General features: G+C 36.6%; 1 protein-coding gene across 2 annotated transcripts in view; it reads right to left on the reverse strand.

The window, feature by feature from the left end:
- SMC1B (structural maintenance of chromosomes 1B) overlaps positions 1-19,035 on the reverse strand; it is a 33,045-nt gene that overhangs the window by 5,025 nt on the left and 8,985 nt on the right. For both annotated transcript variants that reach the window (XM_071733295.1, XM_071733294.1), the window contains exons 8-20: positions 18,530-18,612; positions 17,219-17,426; positions 14,530-14,715; positions 12,055-12,234; positions 10,842-10,988; positions 10,174-10,311; positions 9,564-9,680; positions 6,879-6,985; positions 5,118-5,259; positions 3,571-3,716; positions 2,562-2,715; positions 1,016-1,114; positions 362-518 (exon numbers count right to left, since the gene is read on the reverse strand). In XM_071733295.1, the coding sequence (XP_071589396.1) occupies positions 362-518; positions 1,016-1,114; positions 2,562-2,715; positions 3,571-3,716; positions 5,118-5,259; positions 6,879-6,985; positions 9,564-9,680; positions 10,174-10,311; positions 10,842-10,988; positions 12,055-12,234; positions 14,530-14,715; positions 17,219-17,426; positions 18,530-18,612 (1,864 nt within the window). The remainder of the gene's footprint in view (positions 1-361; positions 519-1,015; positions 1,115-2,561; positions 2,716-3,570; positions 3,717-5,117; positions 5,260-6,878; positions 6,986-9,563; positions 9,681-10,173; positions 10,312-10,841; positions 10,989-12,054; positions 12,235-14,529; positions 14,716-17,218; positions 17,427-18,529; positions 18,613-19,035) is intronic.

Genomic DNA, 19,035 nt, shown 5'->3' on the forward strand with positions numbered 1-19,035 from the left:
TTAATGTCTGCATTGCTCTTTGAGGATACCAATAGTTTTGCAGCAATGCTCATGTCTGAGCTCTGGACAACATATATATGTTTATTCAGTTATTTAAGGAAAAAAATGTTTAAATTCAGTGATTTTTAGAAATAAGTAAAAATACTTTATAATATCATTTGGCCAACAAAGTATTTTTCCAAGCATTCAAATTGTATTTCAATAAACTACTACAAAGTAAGGTATATATTAATAAATGGTTGACATATAATTAAAAAGACAACTGATGATAAGCACTGAAGTACAAAAAAGTTCCTTAGTATCTGAAAGAGGCAAAGCCAGGAAGATTAACCCCAGAAAGAGGACTTGGACTCAGTGTTACCATCTATTGATTCTTGGAACTTGTCCCGAGCGATCTGTAATTTCTCTACTGCTCTCAGGTTTGGAGCAGCTGTCTTCATTAAAGTATTCTCTTTAGCTTTTATTTCATGCTGCATCTGGTTCAATTGATCTTCTATATCTTTATCAGACACTAGGTCCTAAAGAAAAAACAAAACAAAACAAAAAATCCCTCAAAAAATACTAAGACAATGCAATCTGCTTCTTGGCCAAGACATTTCAACACACATGGCAAGCACACACTGTTTCTGGAAGAAGCACCCCACTCATCTAAGAGCTTTAACTGGAAACACAACAAACTCAAAGATTCCACCCAGAGTCTAAGTTCTCTGAATAAATTTACTAGGTCCTTAAACCTTGTTCCACAAAACAGAAACAACAATAATGATAGAACTTAAAGGCAGCAGGTAAAAGAGTACCTAACTAAAAAACCCTAAAAAATTAAAGCATTGTATTTACTATTTCACAACTCTTTTTTTATGTTTTAGGTAAGCTTTAAAATCAATTTAGTCATATGGGAAATTGACCTATCTGGAAATCCCACACATTACTGCTATATATGACTGCAAAACCAAAACACACACAACCACTTAAGCCCAACAGTGTTTTCTTCAATAATTTCAAACACAAAGCTCACCTTCAGGTCTTCTGCTAGGCTGCTGTAATTGATCTGAATCGCCTCTTCCCTTTCATAGATACTTGATGTTGTCTGAGTGCCTTCTGTTTCAGTTCCAAGCTGTAAATATGAAGGACATACCAACTGAGAAATGACACTGTTACCTTTTTAACTGTAAAAAACCAAAACCAAACAAACCAACAAAAGAAAAACCAAACCCAAGAAACACATTAAAAAGATATAAAACACAGGGATGGTGGTAACAAGTAAATTCACTCCATTGCTCCTTCCCTAGCCAAAATGGATTTAACATTTAATTAAGATCCTGAGTCTAATTTTTAAAAATGCACCATTTATATGAATATTAAAGCAACTGCTAATTTTAGTTTGGATCTAAGAAAGCAGCAGTAGTTTATTTGTAATATTTTTAGAATAATTTGCATACTAAACCTCCTGACTGGAAAGGATTTATGATCCCATAACAATTCATTGCCCTTTCAAGGAAAGGCTCTGAAGTATCTAACTCAAGGCATTTATTCCACTCAGTTGGCTTTGGAAGAAATTAATAGCTTCAGTTGTGTACAACATAAGCAGCGTTATCTTCTTGAAATTATAAGCCTGGATTTTAAACAGCTACTTTCAATTGAAAAGGGGAAACCATATGCTGCATGTCAGCATTATTAGTCCCTTTTCCACCCAGATTCTTTCTCAGAACCTATCATGTCTTCTCACTAATATGTATTAAAAAACTAAGTTGTTATTCCCATTGCCCACCTCCTTGGTTTCATCTCTTTCTATTCATAAACAATAAGAGTTGAGCTGCCTACATCCTCAGATATTAGCAGTTTGTGTACTTTCCCTTCAAAGACTGCCTATCTCACTGCCTTCATTTTGCCTTTTGACCCACTCCCTCTTCTCTAAGGAATGGGTTCAAGAAGACTCCTTCCAAATTCACAGACTTGTAACGTTACAAGTCCTTCAAAACCCATAGTTCTTATTTTATAAGAGTGGAGAAAGCTTAATTTCTTCTCACAGAAGATACACTGGAAAAAGAGGAAAGGCTGATAAAAATCATTATGACCAGTCCTCTGATAGCAGGAGTATTTCTGTTTTAGCCTCTCTCTGTTTTCTGTGCATATCTACCTACCTATTGAAAACAAAAGGATGCTTTTAGACAGCATTTCTACTATGCATGATTAACCAAATATTCTCTCAGCCCATGTACAAACCACATTTATTTAGTTCTGAACTGACCCTAGTGTCCTCTTACATACTTGTATCTAGAATAAACCTTCATATCAGTTCTCCTGTACAACAGTGATTTTTACATATTTCACAGGAATACATTTCAAGCACAAACAAAAATACTTGCTAGCAACATTTCTGTTCATAAAAATAAACAAAAATCCTTCTCTTGAATGGATGAGGACTGATCACATGGAAATAATGTCTGTATTTTAACATTGCTATGTGAACCAAACAGTCCTGCAAGGAAAGAATATCTTTAAATTCAAGACTGAGTAACTTCTTCCCCAAGATATACACCCACTGTAAACATATGAAGTACCTCGACTTCACTGACGTCATCCAGTGATCCAGACATGAGCTTTATTTTCAAGTCCTGCACTTTACATTCAAGGAGCATATTATGTCTTCTCAATCTTTTCTCTTCTAGAGAGGTTTCTATAGCTGTAGCTTCCTTTTGCAATTTTGCAGCTTCCCTAGGTACCGAAAAGGCACAAAACAAGTGAAGAGCAGCACTGCTGCCAATAACATCCAGACCCATACAGCAGGAAAAAAAGTTCCCAAACACAAAGAGGGATTTCTCCTCTCTAATCCCCATCAAACACAAATAAAAATACTTCTTATTCCATCCCCTTCATTCTTCCGAATTACTCAAGAGGGAGCTGGGAAGCAAATGCTGTTCTAGTACTCATGCCAATGCTCTGCTGTTCTGTACTTTTAACTCTGTCACAAGGTAAATGCTAGTAGCATAGATTTATTGACAAGTTCACACTACAGCATGTTCAAACATCCACCTTTGTGAACTAAAATGAAACTGTTTTGTGCAGCTCTGCTTAACATACATAGAAATTCAATCCCTTAAAAATTTAAATATCTTCTCATTACTGATCTTGAAATATACCTTAATTCTTTACAACAAATTTGATAGCATCAAGTTGTTTAAGTTGCATTCTTAAAACTGCACTCTACAAAATGAATTACTAGGCATACTAGCTGTGAGCTTATATAAAATTTCACAAGTTTACCTAGACATACTGTGCCAACAGGTCAGGTTTTTTAAACATGAAGAATCCTATCAGTAATAAGCAAGCATATGAAAATTGAAATTTAAACTGTCCCACAAAGCAGCTGATTTAAAAGAATAGTGAGGACAATACAGTAATCTAAAGTTAATAGTATTTTAAGGTATCCAACACTTGAAAGGCCTGGAAAAAATGCAAACAAATCAGAAAAAACTGAACCAAATGTACAACTCAAACAAAAATATGGAACTGCCAGATCACCTGAACTCTTCTAAATATTGTCACGTTAATCATATAAATAGTAATTACCTATTAAGCGTTAAGAATGTCTTTCTGAAATCTTCAACCTCATTTTGCATTTTTGTAACTTCAGATTTATGAGTATTTAATCTATCCTTAAGATGTTGCTGCTCCTCCACAATTTCATTTACTTTTTTTAAAAAGTTTTCCTCATCCTGCATAGAAACATTTATATTTTTCAGCTTTCACTAAAAATCTTGATACACAACTTTTATTATACAGAAAAAGTCAAAGTTTAACCTTGTTACAATGCATTCAAATGTGTTACAGCATAAAAACTGAAAGGCACAGGGAAAGCAGACTGTCCTACACATAGGAAGATACAGTTGTGTTGTATACATAGGCACAGGCAGCTCCAGTTTTGTGACTGTACCAGATTAAACCATAAAGCCACCAAACAAGGCAAGGATCCCAGGCTTCCCACAATCTGTAGGCTATCCCCTTTGCCTCTGTTAGTCCCAGAGCCCTGCAAGAAGGATCCCACCTGCTGTACCATCTACATCTACAATGTATTAACCAACACCTAAGCTAACCTGAAATCCTTGAAAAGATATAGCCCATTAAAGATAAATCCAGAGGTAATCCAGAGAACAAACAATCTGTGGAGGTACTTTAGAAGAGTTTTTCCATATATACACCCATGCAACTGCTAAACTGATAGAAATTAGGTGCTAGAATATAGTAAACCTAGTGCCACATGCATAAAAACACAGTCCTTGTGAGTACCTGTTATGGCAACTTAATGTGCTGCTGCTGCAGTATTGAAAAAACAAAGTACCTTCAGAATTTACTACAATCCATATCAAGACAAAAACAAATGCATTTGCTCAGTCTTCTTTCAAAAAAATTATCCATATAGGCATGAAGTCAGACATGTTTTTGTGCACAATTGAGTACAAGTCTCTTGTTTTTTCTCTGTATCAGAAATAATGTCTTCTAATGTTGAAACAGAGTTCTAATGAGATACATGAGGTTTTATTGCCCGGTTTGGGGAAGTTTTACATTTCACTTGATTTTAATTTAAAGCACTGTTACGTATTTTTTTTCCTTCATTTTCCAGTGCACCACAAGCACGGTTTATTTAAGCAACATCAACACAACAAAACTTACAAAGAACATCATATGAAGGAGGAATCCATGTGTATTACTACAACTAAAAACCTAAATTAGTTTTCGTAAGATCTGTTATGAGCTGCAAAGTACCTTGAAGACACAAAGCACCAGGGTTTACTGTTACTCATAAGATCTTCTAAATGATGTCAGCCACATGCTACAAGTTTTATCTCTAGTCTTAAGATGTTTTTTCATATGAACTAAACAAAAGATAACACCGTACATACAGAAATCCCAAATTTAATTTTTACTAATCTTATTTATAATAGTAGGTACATTAATATGACAGGCTATTCCAAGGTTAAAATTACAATATGCAACTCATTTTCTAAAATATTTTCAACACTGAATCAAACCCTAGATGAATTACTCAACAGCATATATTATGTTTATTCAAACTGTAATTCAATGTTGTCTTTCAGTCCCAGAGATATTCTAGTTACCTTCTGAAGCCTGATAATCTCAGCTTCATCTTTACGAATGGTGTCCCTCAAACTGCTGACCATGTTTTTTGATTTTTGTAGATGATCACGATTATATTCTAGCTGAATATTTAGTCGTGTCTTCTGATTTTCAAACTCCAGTCTAGTCAAAGTACAGTACTTCAAGTCAGCATTTAAAAAGCAGGCAAGTAACTGATTTTAACCTATTAAAAGATAGCACTTTTGTATCTTCTACATGAATGCAAAAATCAGCATACATTTGGATCATCAATTCTACTACACTACCTCCTGTGGATATACTAAAAGTTACAACAATACAGTGATTAACAGTTCAAATACTGAAATATAGAGTATGGATGTATGGATATGGAAAGTGCCTCTAGAAGTTCAAGTACCTCAGTATAAATTATATACCTGTAAGTGAGCTAGGCAAAAGCTACACTAATGCTGTGTATTATCCAATGCCAGTGCTCCCTGCACAGCCCCTGCAAGCCTTCTTGTCACGTATGGCATATATGTTTACCTGATTATAAAGAACCTATTGCAGTTGAGAGATGGTAATAAGCATAAGACCAGAGGTTTTTAAGCTGTATTCTGCCTTGCTTATGATCTCTCAATTGAGACCTGTATTTGCTTATAGGGGTAAAATGGCAAAAATTTCTTCATATGGTGCTGGAAGAAAGGACTGATGTAAAACTAAGCAGCTGAGAGGTCTCCTTTCAGCTGTTACTGTCTATCTCTGAGCTTTGAGCTTCCCAAATTATTTACTACTAGTGCTGGATCTGTTGTTCAGACAGTAGGGTTGGCACAGCACAAACTCTAGGCTCCTTAGGCCTGGGCAAGAAGGCAGCAGAGCCCACAGGCTCAGAGAACTAATGATGGCAGGTTAGGGCACAAGCCAGCCAAGGATGTATGCACAGTGTAGCATGAGGCCAGGGCAAAACTCCCATTCTCATTGTTTTATTACTACCCTCTTGCAGTTTACCAGAATTTAGTTCTTGCAAATGTAAATTATCACTTCAGCCAGCAGATGCTTTAATGGCAAATGAATGCACTGCCCTACTACCACACTGCAGCCCTAGCAAAAAAAAAAAAAAAACACAGCTGTACCAGCTTCTGAAAACCACAGAGCCTCTTAACAGCTGAAGAAGTAGATGAAAAGCCAAGGCAGCTCAGTGCTAGCCATTACACCAGTCACATAGGATGTATTTTCCATAAATATCAGGAAATGCACAATCATATGCTTGAAAACACATGCAGTACAAGGAGACAGTGCATTTTAACATTCTCATTCTATATATAAATTTGTTGCCCTGTGACGTGTGTTTAAGGGGAACAGCAAGTTGAGATCTTGTTTTCCTTAACAGTATGTTCCTATGCCAAATCACTGCAGCTTACATGGAGTTCTCTCTCCAGTTTTCTGACACACAAGTGAGCCTTTATGTCACCCTGAATTTGGAATAAGAGACATTTTTCAAATGTGGATTTTAGGAAGCTATTCTTTGCTTTATTTTTCTACATTTGTGCTACCAAAATAATGAATTTTCTTTCCATTTTGCAGCAAAATTTCACTGACTGTAAGTGTGCAATAAAAGTCCACAGTAGTGCAATTGCCAACTAGTCTTTGCAGGGATAATATAATAACCTTTTACAGTCTTCTAGGCTTTTGTGTTATTTCCTGTAATGGACTTACTCCTTTACCAGTGTGCTCTCAATCTAATACAAACCACTTTTTGTTTACATTTCGTTCACAAATACCACCTTCTCTTATCAATTTCTTCTTGTTGTCTCAGATGTTCTTGTTCATACACACGAATATTTTCTATACCAATTTCTTCACAAAATTCCCTGAAAACAGCATCTTCTACCTTTAAGTAAAGAGAAATGGAACAAAAACTGTTTATACTGTTTTAGCTCTCATAGAAGTAAAACATTTAGACAATCACTTCATGCTACAGGCTGGGTTTTGAAGGTACATTAAGAGAACAGAAAACTGAATCACTGAGAAACAATCTGTATTTGACATTTTCAAATAAAACTCTCAGTACATATGCCAGATACAAGATGTATAATCTGCAAAAGGTAACTGATCTATTCTCGTCTTGACAGAACCTGGTCACTCCAAAGACACCTAAAGTCATCACAGAGTAACTGGTTCCCAATCAGCTGAAGGAGAGAAAGCTCAATGGTATACAGGGGGCTTATCAGATAGACCACACTTTTTGGTCTAGTTTAGTTCTTCATTTTAATTTTCAAGTGATCCATAAATACTAATTACTGTGGTCCATTTATAACAAAGACACAGCACAGAATATCAATATTTAATTTTACGGCCTATACTAATAAAAGCTTCAGCCAAAGCCAGCCCTTAAATTTTAACAAAAAAGTGGGCATAGTGTAAATGACAGAACTTAACACAGCACTCTAAGGCATTTAAAAGGAAACTCAAAGGTCAGAACAAAATTTTATGAGAACTTCTCAGCTCTCTCTCCACAGTATTGTTTGCATTGTTTTGGTACAAAGGCTTGTTTAAGCAGGTATCAAACTGACAACCAGCCTTCATTTATGTTTTTTGCAGAACAAGCAAAAGAGAAGTTCCATGGATCTGGAATTCTTACGGCCTAAACGTCAATGACATCCTCAGCATTTGCAGATGACAGACACCTGCACTCCATCACGTCTGTAGCACAAACAAGATGGAGAATATGCTGCAGTTCCGGCTTCTTTTTACATTCAGAATTTCAGTCGCAGATTAATCCAAGACAGGCTGATGAGAGTAGGTCAGAGGTGAGGAACTGAGTTACATACATACTATACACCTCAAGTAAGTCCAGACAACCAGGAGCAATCTCTCTAAGAATCTACATTTACACAAGAAGCAGGGTGTCACGTTGTGACTTTTTTTTCTAGATAGAACTTCAGCACCACTTTCACACAGGCCATACCAGATTCCGTTGTTTGGCAAGAGTAGCAACAAGGCAGCTTCCAGAGAGGAAAGATGAGCTGCTTGTATTTCTCAGAGAGGCCAGAGTTACTGCCTACTCTAGCAATAGAGTATGAAACTCTTCTTAGTACCAAAGATTAGGCTTTACTTCTGTCATCTTCACAGAATACTTCCAGTCTTTTCACAATAACTGCACTTTTGAATTACTCAGTTGCTTGTATGAACTGTTCTGCAGATTATTTGAAGATTAAAGAGTCATGAGGTATGAAACAGCAAACAGTCTACAGAAAAACAGCTGAGAAATGTAACTGTTGGATCATGTATCATGGAGAACTTTCCCTGATGACAATAAAAAGCAAAAAAGAGCAGGTTCTAATGACAAAAGCAGGTAACAATTTTGAACAGGTGCAAACAGCACAAGGTGCCAGTGGTCTGCACCAGTTACCCCTCATAAAAGAGGGAGAGCAAAGAAGATTCAGTTATATCACAGGCTAGCTCCATGAACTGGACTCCAAATCAATCTAGGAATACAACTTTCTGAAACAAAGCACCAAAACAAACACCAAAATCACTATATCCAGAAAAACCCCAACAAACCCAAAACAGTCACCCAAACAAATAAAAATAACCCAAACCAAAAGTGGAATGAGGAATGTGATCATCATCATACCCACCTCAACCATTCTCCCAAAATAGTCAGATTGTACAGAAAATAAAGTACAGATATTGACTGCTTCCCAGAAACAGAATGGAATCTTAACATTATGCTGCTCTTCACCTACTTGTTTAATACGTAGTAGTATAACAAGTCACCACCAAGATGTGGCACCTGTAGAATTCACAACAAAGCAGTCTAGCAGTGCTGAAAACTTTGCAGCTCTAGCAACTGATACAGAGCTCATTTCCTAATGGCACGAGCATGCCTAACCTATCCTGCCCATGGGCTGCAGAAGTGATGGATCTTCTCCAGATGAAATGTGGTTTTCCATGCAACTACTGAATGTAGTTTTCTTAGAAGTGCACTGAGAATGATTTTCAGCATAGTCACCCATGCAGAGACTGTATATCTAGTGGGAGCACTGATTACTGAAACATCTGCAAACCAACTCATGTTCTTCAGAACTCAGAAACTTCTTCCTGTGTCACATGAAATTATACCATATATAACAAGCTAAGCAATGATGAATCTATTAGTCAAGAAGTAGATGGATTTGCTTGGTTGGCTTTGTGTTTGAAACAACATCACAGAATTTTGACTTTAAGGCAACTGATTTGTAAAGCTGTGACACCTATACACTTACATGCAAGTATGTGTTCACAGTTACCCTGATCTGAAAGGTAAAGAACATGGGAAGGTTGATGGAATGACTTTTAACTCTTGTCAACAAAGTAGTTTACAAAGGTAAAAGTTGTCCAAGTTCTAAATGTCAGCAGGAACAGACAGGATTTTCTGCAGTACTACAGCATAAGCTGTTATATACGGTGATGACAGAAGGCATTACCTCATTAATTTTTTTCTGAAATTCTTCTATTTTTTCTTTTCTTTGTGCTACTCCTTCATTCAGCATATCATGCTGAGACTGAATATTTACCAGCTCACTTTCCAGTTTTGATTTTTCCTAGACAGAAAGGAAACAAGCCTGTAACTTTTCTTAAAAGGGTGGCCAACTTTCTGGAAATTAAGACAGTTCTATTTGAGATTAACTGTTATCTTTCTTGTTAAAACATGTTAAATATTTTCTTCTCAAATGCAACCTTTCCACTATTACTGTCCATTTGCATAAAATTACTACAGCTTTAGTGTGCAGAAAAGCAATTTACTTTAAAATCACATCTGGACCTACAGGCTTCTGGAGGTTACTAAATGATAAGCCAAACTTACTAGAAATGAAAATTTAAAACCTAAAATAGAAGCTGTGTAATGTAAATTACTTTTTAACCTTGTTTTTTATATTTTATCAATTACTCAGTTTTAAATGCTACATGCAAAACTTCAACTGAATTGAAAAAAATACATAATGACCTAGTATTTAATTCAATGGTAATTACAGCTTTGGTAAAAAAAAATACAATAATTAAAACAAACAAAATCAGAAAGACTTAGTACTATACCATGTAGATATTAGCAAGATGTTTCTTTTTAATAAGCTCTAATTCACTCTGTGAGTATTTAAGTCTTGTCTGAGTTCCATGGCACTGAACATGCAACTGCTTCAAGTCAGCCTCCTTACGTTTAACCTTCATTAACTCCTAGAAAAATAATACAATCAGAGAAAAATAATTTTAAACAAGAGGTCACTTATTTGGAAATTACTCATTTTTCAGATTTGTGCACTACTTTAAGCAGCCTCACTGACATAAGCCCCATTCAAAGTAAATGCTGATAGCACTGGTCATATTCAATAATCATTTTGTGACATACTTCTCAAAATAAAGCACATGCTTTTTAATTCCTAAATTTGCACTGTTGCCAAATCTTCCTGTCATTTTTTTAGGTAAGGGAAGTCCTGGCAGATTTGGTTCCATGAAAATATTTTCATGTTGACATCTTTTTCACTAGATGTCTTTGAAAAACAGCTTTTAAGGAAAAAGAATTTGAATCAACAGTAGTAGATGATTACCTAGAAGAGGATAAACAGCTACCATGTACTTTCTGCATCTTCTAGAAGTTCTGAAAAATCACCATTTTAGAAAAATCACGTTCCCACAGGTGAATTGAAGTAAATGCAACTTTCACTCCTTTATGCCTTTTGCAGCAAAGTATTTTTTAAGAGACCTACCTTTAACTCATTAACCAAGCTGTCTCTCCTTTCTTTCATTTTATTAATTTCTTTATCATCCCAACATCTAGCTTTAAATCTTAAATCACTTGATCCTCCAGAAATCACTCCAGATTTCAAAAATAAAGTTCCATCAAGAGCCACTGTCTGGAAGAAAAGAAAACAACTAAAGCCAAGTACATCTGAACACAAAGGAGGCAAAATATTCCATGAACTACTGCACCAAGATATGGTGGTTAAACCAGAGACAACCAAATTTTACTTGCACTCCATTTTTTTTTTTTTCTGTTCCAAACCTGCTAAAATGAGATACCCAAAGCCACAAAAGAGTCAGCTGATCATGGCACTGACCCTACAATGTAGTGACTAGTCATGTAGTCTTGTGTAGTCATTAGTTAATGTATTTTACTATTACTGCAACTTACCAGAAAAGAAAGTGAAATTGTGTAATTTCCTTGTTCTCAGGAAATTACTATGAGATATTTGTGTATATGATGGCAACTTAAAAGGTTATGGCCGGCTCAGCAGCAGACCAATCAATGTGATAATGGAGTGAAAGAAAGCAGCGAGTTCTTAACAGAAAGTCTAATTTTCAGTAAAGAATGTGAGTATTTTTGTGACTTACTTGGTTTCCAAGTAAACATGATTTCAAACTCAGCTTTAAGTTGAAGATGTTTTAATCAAGATTTTAAAAGGTTTACTAAATGCATAATAGGGCTCTACAGACTGATAGTAACAGAGACATGCGTAAACAAACTGCATAAAGAGGCAGAGAATCTTCCAGTCTTCAATACAAGCCTATATCTACAACTAAGAGACTGTTAGATATTTAAAGAATTTTGAAACCTTTTTTTCATAGAAAAGCTAGTAAGATAAACTTTGTATTTTTACATCTGAAGCTTCATGAACAGGATTATCCTTCCTTCCCTCTCCTCCTCTTCATCAGGACGACCATACCCAAAAACATATTTGGACACTGACTATCCTCTAATTTGCCTCCCTTTCCCAGAAAATCACTTAAACATATTACCCTACAAAGGAATACATAGCCTATTGAGGTATCTGAGGACTTACTCATGTGGGAGTACACAAGACAATGTTGTGCCATTCTGTGTTTATCTGCATTATTTCATGGGATGTTCATAGAACAATTTAGGTGGCATCAACATACATAAATGCAACCAAATATCTGCAACAAAATTCAGGTTCTTACTTTCAACCTCACTGGTCCATCAAATGCTATTCGCTTTGCTTCTGTAATTGTTTCACAGACCAAGCCATTTCCACTGACAAACTGAATAACTCTTTTCAGTGGAGCAAATGGAGTTTGTACAACATCCACCAACATTTTAGCTCCTTTTATCTCTCTCAACTTTTCATTGATTGGTTTAACCTGTAAAGCAAATAAACAGTGTTTAGAAGGCTTGTTGAAATAGCAAAACATGTCCAAATCTGAGTGGTCAGGGGGACAGCATGCACTGATCAACAGAACGGGGATCTCAGGTGCCATATGACAAGGAATAGACATGGCTTTTACATTCTTTTTATACCATAGTCCTTAACTCTGTAAAACCTCTTTCACTGTGTACAAAATACAAGTACCTGAATGCATGCAGCACTGGGAACTCACAAGAGGAGTTAAAAATCTGAGTGTAGTTGCAGAGCAACAGTCTTCTTGGGATCATGGAGACATGGAGGGATGGCTCCCCCAACTGGTGCACTGGAAAGGAGGCAGAGGCTCTCTAGGAAGGACAGGTTGGGAAGATAGGAGGTGGAGTTACCCTGTATGCGGCAGAACAGCTGGAATGCAGAGCTCTGCCTTGGTAAGGATGATTAGCCAACTCCAGGCTCATGGGTTAGCTTGAAGAAAGAACAGGTAAAGGTAACACTGTAGTGGGTGTGCACTACAGACCATCAGACCTGCAATAACAAGTGAACAACGTATTCTGTAGGCTTCTAAAAGCAGCGTCACATTCACAGTTCCTGGTTCTTAGAGGGGACTCAAACCACCACATGATCTGCTACAGTGGCAACACAACAAGCCATAAACAATCCACACAGTTCCTGGAAAGCATTGATGACAACTTCTTCTGCCAAGTGACAGGGATGTCAGTGAGGAGAGATGCTCTGCTAGACCTCATACTCTGCAAAGAACAGAGGTTTGCTGAGAACTGGAAGGTTTCAGGTAGCCCTGGCTGCAGAGAGCTTGAAATAGGGGAGTTCAGGATCCTAAGAGGAGGAAACAAAGCTAGAGACAAGTTTGCAGCCCTGGTCTTTAGAAGAACACACTTTGGGCTCTTCAAACATGTGCTTGAGACAGTCCCACGTGATAAGGCCCCAGAATTAAGTGGAGCCCATGAATGCTGGTTAATATGCAAGGATCACCTCCTCCAATTTTAAGACCTTTCACCCCAGTGAGCATGAAATCCAGGAGGATAAACAGAATGCCTCTTGCAAAACTCAGACACAAAAAGGAAGTATAAAGAAGGTGGAAGCAGGGACAGGTAACCGAGGAGGAAATCTAGAGGCCCTATTCAAGCATGTAGATACAGAGTTAGAAAAGCCAAAGCTCAGTGGGAATTTTAACTGGCAAGGGACATCAAAGAAACAGCTTCTGTACACAAGCAATAAAAAAAAAGGACAAGGGAAAATGTGGGCCTGCTGCTGAAAGAGGCACGGGAACTATTAACACAGGTTATAAAGGAGACTGAAATACTGAATTCCTTCTTCCCTTCTGTCTTTAGCAGCAAGACTGGCCACCCAGGAATCCTAGATTCCAGAGAGCAGGGGAAATTCTATAACAATGAAGATGTATCCTTGATGCAAGGGACCAGGTCAAGGAATGTTTAAGGAAACTGGACATACATAAAACACAACCACTAGTGAAGACACCACTGAAAGGTCGCTCAATTTTTCAATTATCATTGCAACTCAAATAGGTGTCTAAGAACTGGAGAAAAAAAACCAAGTGTCACTCCTGTGTTCAAAAGGGGGCAAGAAAGATGACCCAGGGAACTACAGATGAGCCAAGTCTCACCTTGATACCTGAGAAAATGAAGGAGCAACTGATCCTAGAGACCATTTCCAGGCACGTGAATGACAAGAAAGTCCTGTAGGAGCAGTCAGTATGGATTCACTAAGGTGCTTGTTGCTGCTCAGATTTAACCAGGCTGACAGCTTTCTATAATGAAGTGACTGGCCTGGTCCACGAGGGGAGAGCAGTGAATACTGACTACCTAGACTTCACTTAGTCTTTAAACACTGTGTCCCACAAGATCCTCACAGAGAAGCTGACAAAGTGAGCTGGATGAACAGACAGTAAGGTAGACTGAAAACTGAACAAATAGAAAGGCCCCCAGGGTGATGACAAAGTCCAGTTGTAGGACAGTATTCACGTGAATATTGGATAAATCCTGTTTATAACCATTATTTATCTGGATGATGGGGCAGTGTGTACCCTCAGCAAATTTGCTGAGGACTCAAAACCAGGAGGAATGGCTGATATGCCAGTCATGCTGCCATCCAGAGGCATCTCAGCAGGCTGAAGAATGGGACACGAGCAACCTCATGAAGTTCACCTTTTAAGTGCTTTTATCCTTAAAGCTTCAGCCTGTTTTGGTTAAGCTTAAATGAGCCAATATCGAGATACAAGTGTGTTAACTTGCTGATGACAGAAAAATGTACTTACATCAAGGTAATCTAAAGCAAGAAAAGTTTCAGGTTCAGCTCGTTCTTGTTTTAGGAATTGAATGCAATCTCTTGCTGTTTTTTCAGTGGCAACAACAATAGCAGTCATATATTTGCTGAATACCTTGGTAACAGCAAGCTGGTATTTTTTATGAATAGGATGACAAAGGTCTAGCAGTCTTCCAAACTGAAGATGAAAATACAGAGAAACAGTAATATATTACTTTAGTATCTTATACACAAGAATATTATATCTAAAGTTGCAAAAGAAAAATAAATGTGTTATGTATCAACCAACTGCACTCTCTTACAACAGCTACACGAGATAAAATAAAAATTGTATCAGCCATTAATTTAAATGGCATAGTATGCCTCCAAAATCTGAAGCAATTTATTTTTTTTCCCTGAGTTACGTTTATATATCTCAATGTTTCACTTACAATTTCTACCATACACTTCCAGAAGTATGACAAAATGACATAAGCAAAGTTAGCTAAGCATCTTTTTTGGAGAGAAAGGAAGTATCTAGCAAACAGTAAGATCTTTGAACCACACTAAGGCATTAAATAAATAGAACTGTTAACTGGAAAATGGCAGCAAGAAAGCATTCTTCCAGATTCAACGCAAAAGAGAGGTATCTGCTTATTTCAGTAGCATGGAAAGAATAAAAACTGCTTCTCTTGTACTGCACAGTCCCAAGAATCGATGTTTCGACATATATTGAAATAGTACCTCTACAGATAAAACTCATTACTTCTTTCCTGTACATGCTCACAAAAGCTCTCTTCTTCTATTTCTGTAAATGTGGCTACAGTTGAGCTTTCCCTGAATGATTAAAGCTACTAATGAACATTTGGAACATTATAACATGCAAATTTATGAAAGAAAAATTTTCCTGCTTGTTGGATTAGAGCTACTGCTTTCCTCTTCCGTATCTTCAGTTTTATCCAGATCAAACTTAAAACAAATGAGAACAGAAAGACAACTGGTAAGAGCTGGATGTGGTAAGTTGCCCACAGTATTATCTCATGAATGAACTGAGGTAACTTCACAGCCTGCTATAATCTACTTTCCTGCCCTTATCTTGACAAATGTTCTCCCTTGTCTGAAAAACAGTAGATGCATGAATAACACTCAACACCTCCAAGGTCTTTCCTTTGTATTTATATTCCTGGTTTTCCCCCAGTGTCATCTACTTGAATGTTTCTACTTGCAGCTCTGACACATAGTTTTTCAAACATGCAAAAATACACTGTATACTATATATACATATATATATATACATATATATATCTACATGCTTTCAGACACAGCCTTTCAAGTCCGCAATTCCAGATTTATGTAAAAACAAATATTGACAGTCCAAATGAACCTGTAGCAACAGCAGTTTTCCCAATCAGAACTACCACTGTAGGAATGCCATTTTGAAAATTAAACCATAAAAACTGTAATCAGCTGCAAAATACACTTTGCTAAAACAAATCCATGCAAATGCACTGGTTATTCACAGAGCAGCATTCACACTGCAGCACAGTTATTTCAGTACCTGGAATGTATACCAACCATAAGAAGAATGTTTTAGTAAAAGAAGAGAAATGGATGTCAAAACTCAACATTTAAAAACAGTATGTAAGTTTCTGCCTATGAAATCCAGCAGACTGTCACCAAGCTCTCCTCCAGTTGTCCCTGACTACTTGGTAAACTACCAAAGACCATCCTCATTGCATAGTATTCCATAATCTGGAAGCAGTACACCAGAGTATAAAGGAACTTGGAAATAACTATTGTCTCACTTGCTGGTGCTGGGAAAATACCACAGGAACAAGAGTAACCAAAGCAGGTACTGTTAAAACCTTCTTTTATGGGATAATTTATGTAATTGATTCAATTAATCTAGTCTGTATTAATTAGAAGCCAACAAATAAATACTCTTAAGTTTGCAGCTCTTGAAGGAAAAAGAACATCCTGAACACCAGCTCTCCACTAAGCCAGCAGAGTATCACCAGTATAACCCAGTTATTTTCAAACAAAGAGATAAGCCATTGATCTTTTATCATCTTTTGGAACAATTAGGTAAGACGAGTGGAAAAACAAAAAACCCAAAAAACCAGCTTAAAAGCAAAATACTTAATCTCAGTGTTTTTGACATAAACAAAAAGGTGTAAATGTGCCATAAGAAATAATCAACATCTGCTGACATTTAGAACCAATACATGAAACACTTAAATTACTCTTTAGGAATGCCATTAAGTATATTATGGAGTTGATAAACAAAGACAGAACATTCAGTAACAAACATCTCGTGCACCTAAGAAAAATTATCCTCTGGAAGAAGTATTCTTTCTGAAATAAATGGTCTCACAGCTAAACTTCCCATTCATTTGTCCAAAGTAAGAAAGTAAAAAATGTATTTTAAAGAGAGAAGAAAACCAAAAAATAAACAAATACTACAAAAACCACAGAGATCAAAATTATTTTTTTTTATAAGAAAATAAGTCTATTACTGGAAACTCAAAAATAATGACAGTATATGATATTTTTTCAGTAATACCAAGTATACTCAAGCAAGCATAATGCTCACAGTAATGCTCAAGACCGTCCAATTTACTCTATTTGCTTACTCAGTCTAGATGCAGAACTCATAAATCTTAATTCTAAAATAAAGCATTTAAATGAGGCCATTCAATTACCACATAATCCGGATATAGCCTTTTGAGACTTTCCAGGATCTCTGCTTTCATTTGCTGACGCCTTCCTTCATGGTAATCAATTTTGGCATTGTGCAGTTCACCAACTATTTTGTTCAGTTCTTCATTTACTTCAGCTATTCGTATTGTTGAATTTTCAATTTCCTTAGTAAGCACTTCCTCTTGCTGTTTTTTTTCTGCTAATGACTCCCTTTGAACAGAAGCAAAATAGGAAAGCAATTTACTGTGTCACATACAAGCTTCTGGTTTATAAAGTTAAAGTAATTCTGTGGTCAGACTATGAAAATCCTTAGAGATTTTCCGTAACTATAAAAAGCTACTGCTTATACAAGTTGGATTCTATAGCACAACCTATTTTTAAAGTTTCAAAATTGAGTTCAAGTGAGAGTTTTTGCATGTGTAACAGGTACCCATACTTCCATCAAGAACAAGTCTGCTCTTGCAAAACTAAGAAGGACTGAGAATTCTCACACCAAGTTTTGACTCACTTTACATGCTACCCCTGCAGTTACTAAAGCTTTACCACCCTCTACTATCAATACTTCATTAAAATAACTTTGCATCACACGAGTCACAATGGGTCTCCTGCTTGCTGTTCAGAACTTTGTTTGATACACAGGCAACATTAAGCCAAAGTACACGTGACAGATGCACAGGAAAAGACAGGTGGAGTAAAAAAGAAGTCTCTGGAGATCACCGACTCTGACTTCTTGCACAAGACACTGGCTAATGTCAAAGTTACTTCAGGTTGCTCAATGAAGGGCTTATAGACCTTATCTCACAAAGAGTTAAAATCAGGTGGAAGACAAAACACAGGAAGCAAGAACTGAACTGTGCTCCTAATATCCAATTAATATAAACTAAGTATTAATTTAAGTAAATATTAATCGCTTCCTAAAGCAGTACAACTACACAACTGGCCTGTTCTCACCCTGATTTTGTACACTCAGTCCCATACTCTACCTGTAGTAACATCATTTGCACACTTACAAGAAGCAATTACAAAACTGCCTTCAAACTATATATGTATGAGTAATCATACTTCTTACTTTGACAGCTAAATTAACTGAAATATTAATTAGTAAGAATTCTATTCCTTATTAAGATTTGAAAAATAGAACTAGAGAGAGTTAGAAAGCTACTATAGGAATCTGAAAATGTAATACACAGTAAGAATTCTATTCCTTATTAAAATTTGAAAAATAGAACTAGAGAGAGTTAGAAAGCTACTATAGGAACCTGAAAATGTAATACACAAGAAATCAAATTAGGCTTTAGTTTTTTTAAACATACATGCATAGCTTGACATATTCTTCCAACTTCTCTATTCGTTTTTTATGCTCTTCTATCTGTTCCACAGTCTGCTTTATATTTTCCTACACAATCACAAATAGAATGTGTTAAAAACAAACCGGAGAAAAATGACAGTTCTATAGCAAAATATAAACTTCTTAATTCAGAACAAATACAGAGACAGATCTTTTCTGCCTTTTTTGGTATTTCATGCTGTCACAATCCATAAGGTGGGTGCAGCCCTGTCACTTCTCACAAAATGAGCACAGGTCCCTAGAGTTGGGGCCAAGAGAAATATCATGTTCTAAGGTGGGGGTCAACCCTGAGAGTTTCAGACTGGACCGCATTGCTTTCTAAGCTCCTTCAGAGGGGAGCCAAGGTGCAGCTGGGCCCAATCCTCCTTCTGTAATTAATCTCTTTGAACAACCCATTTGACAAGATTAAGTTCAGTAATTCACTGTGTGGTACTCTAGGAGTAAAATTATTACTCGGGAGGTTTGTTTTAC

This window comes from Heliangelus exortis, chromosome 1 (assembly GCF_036169615.1).
Source record: "Heliangelus exortis chromosome 1, bHelExo1.hap1, whole genome shotgun sequence".
NCBI classification, from domain to species: Eukaryota; Metazoa; Chordata; class Aves; order Apodiformes; family Trochilidae; genus Heliangelus; species Heliangelus exortis.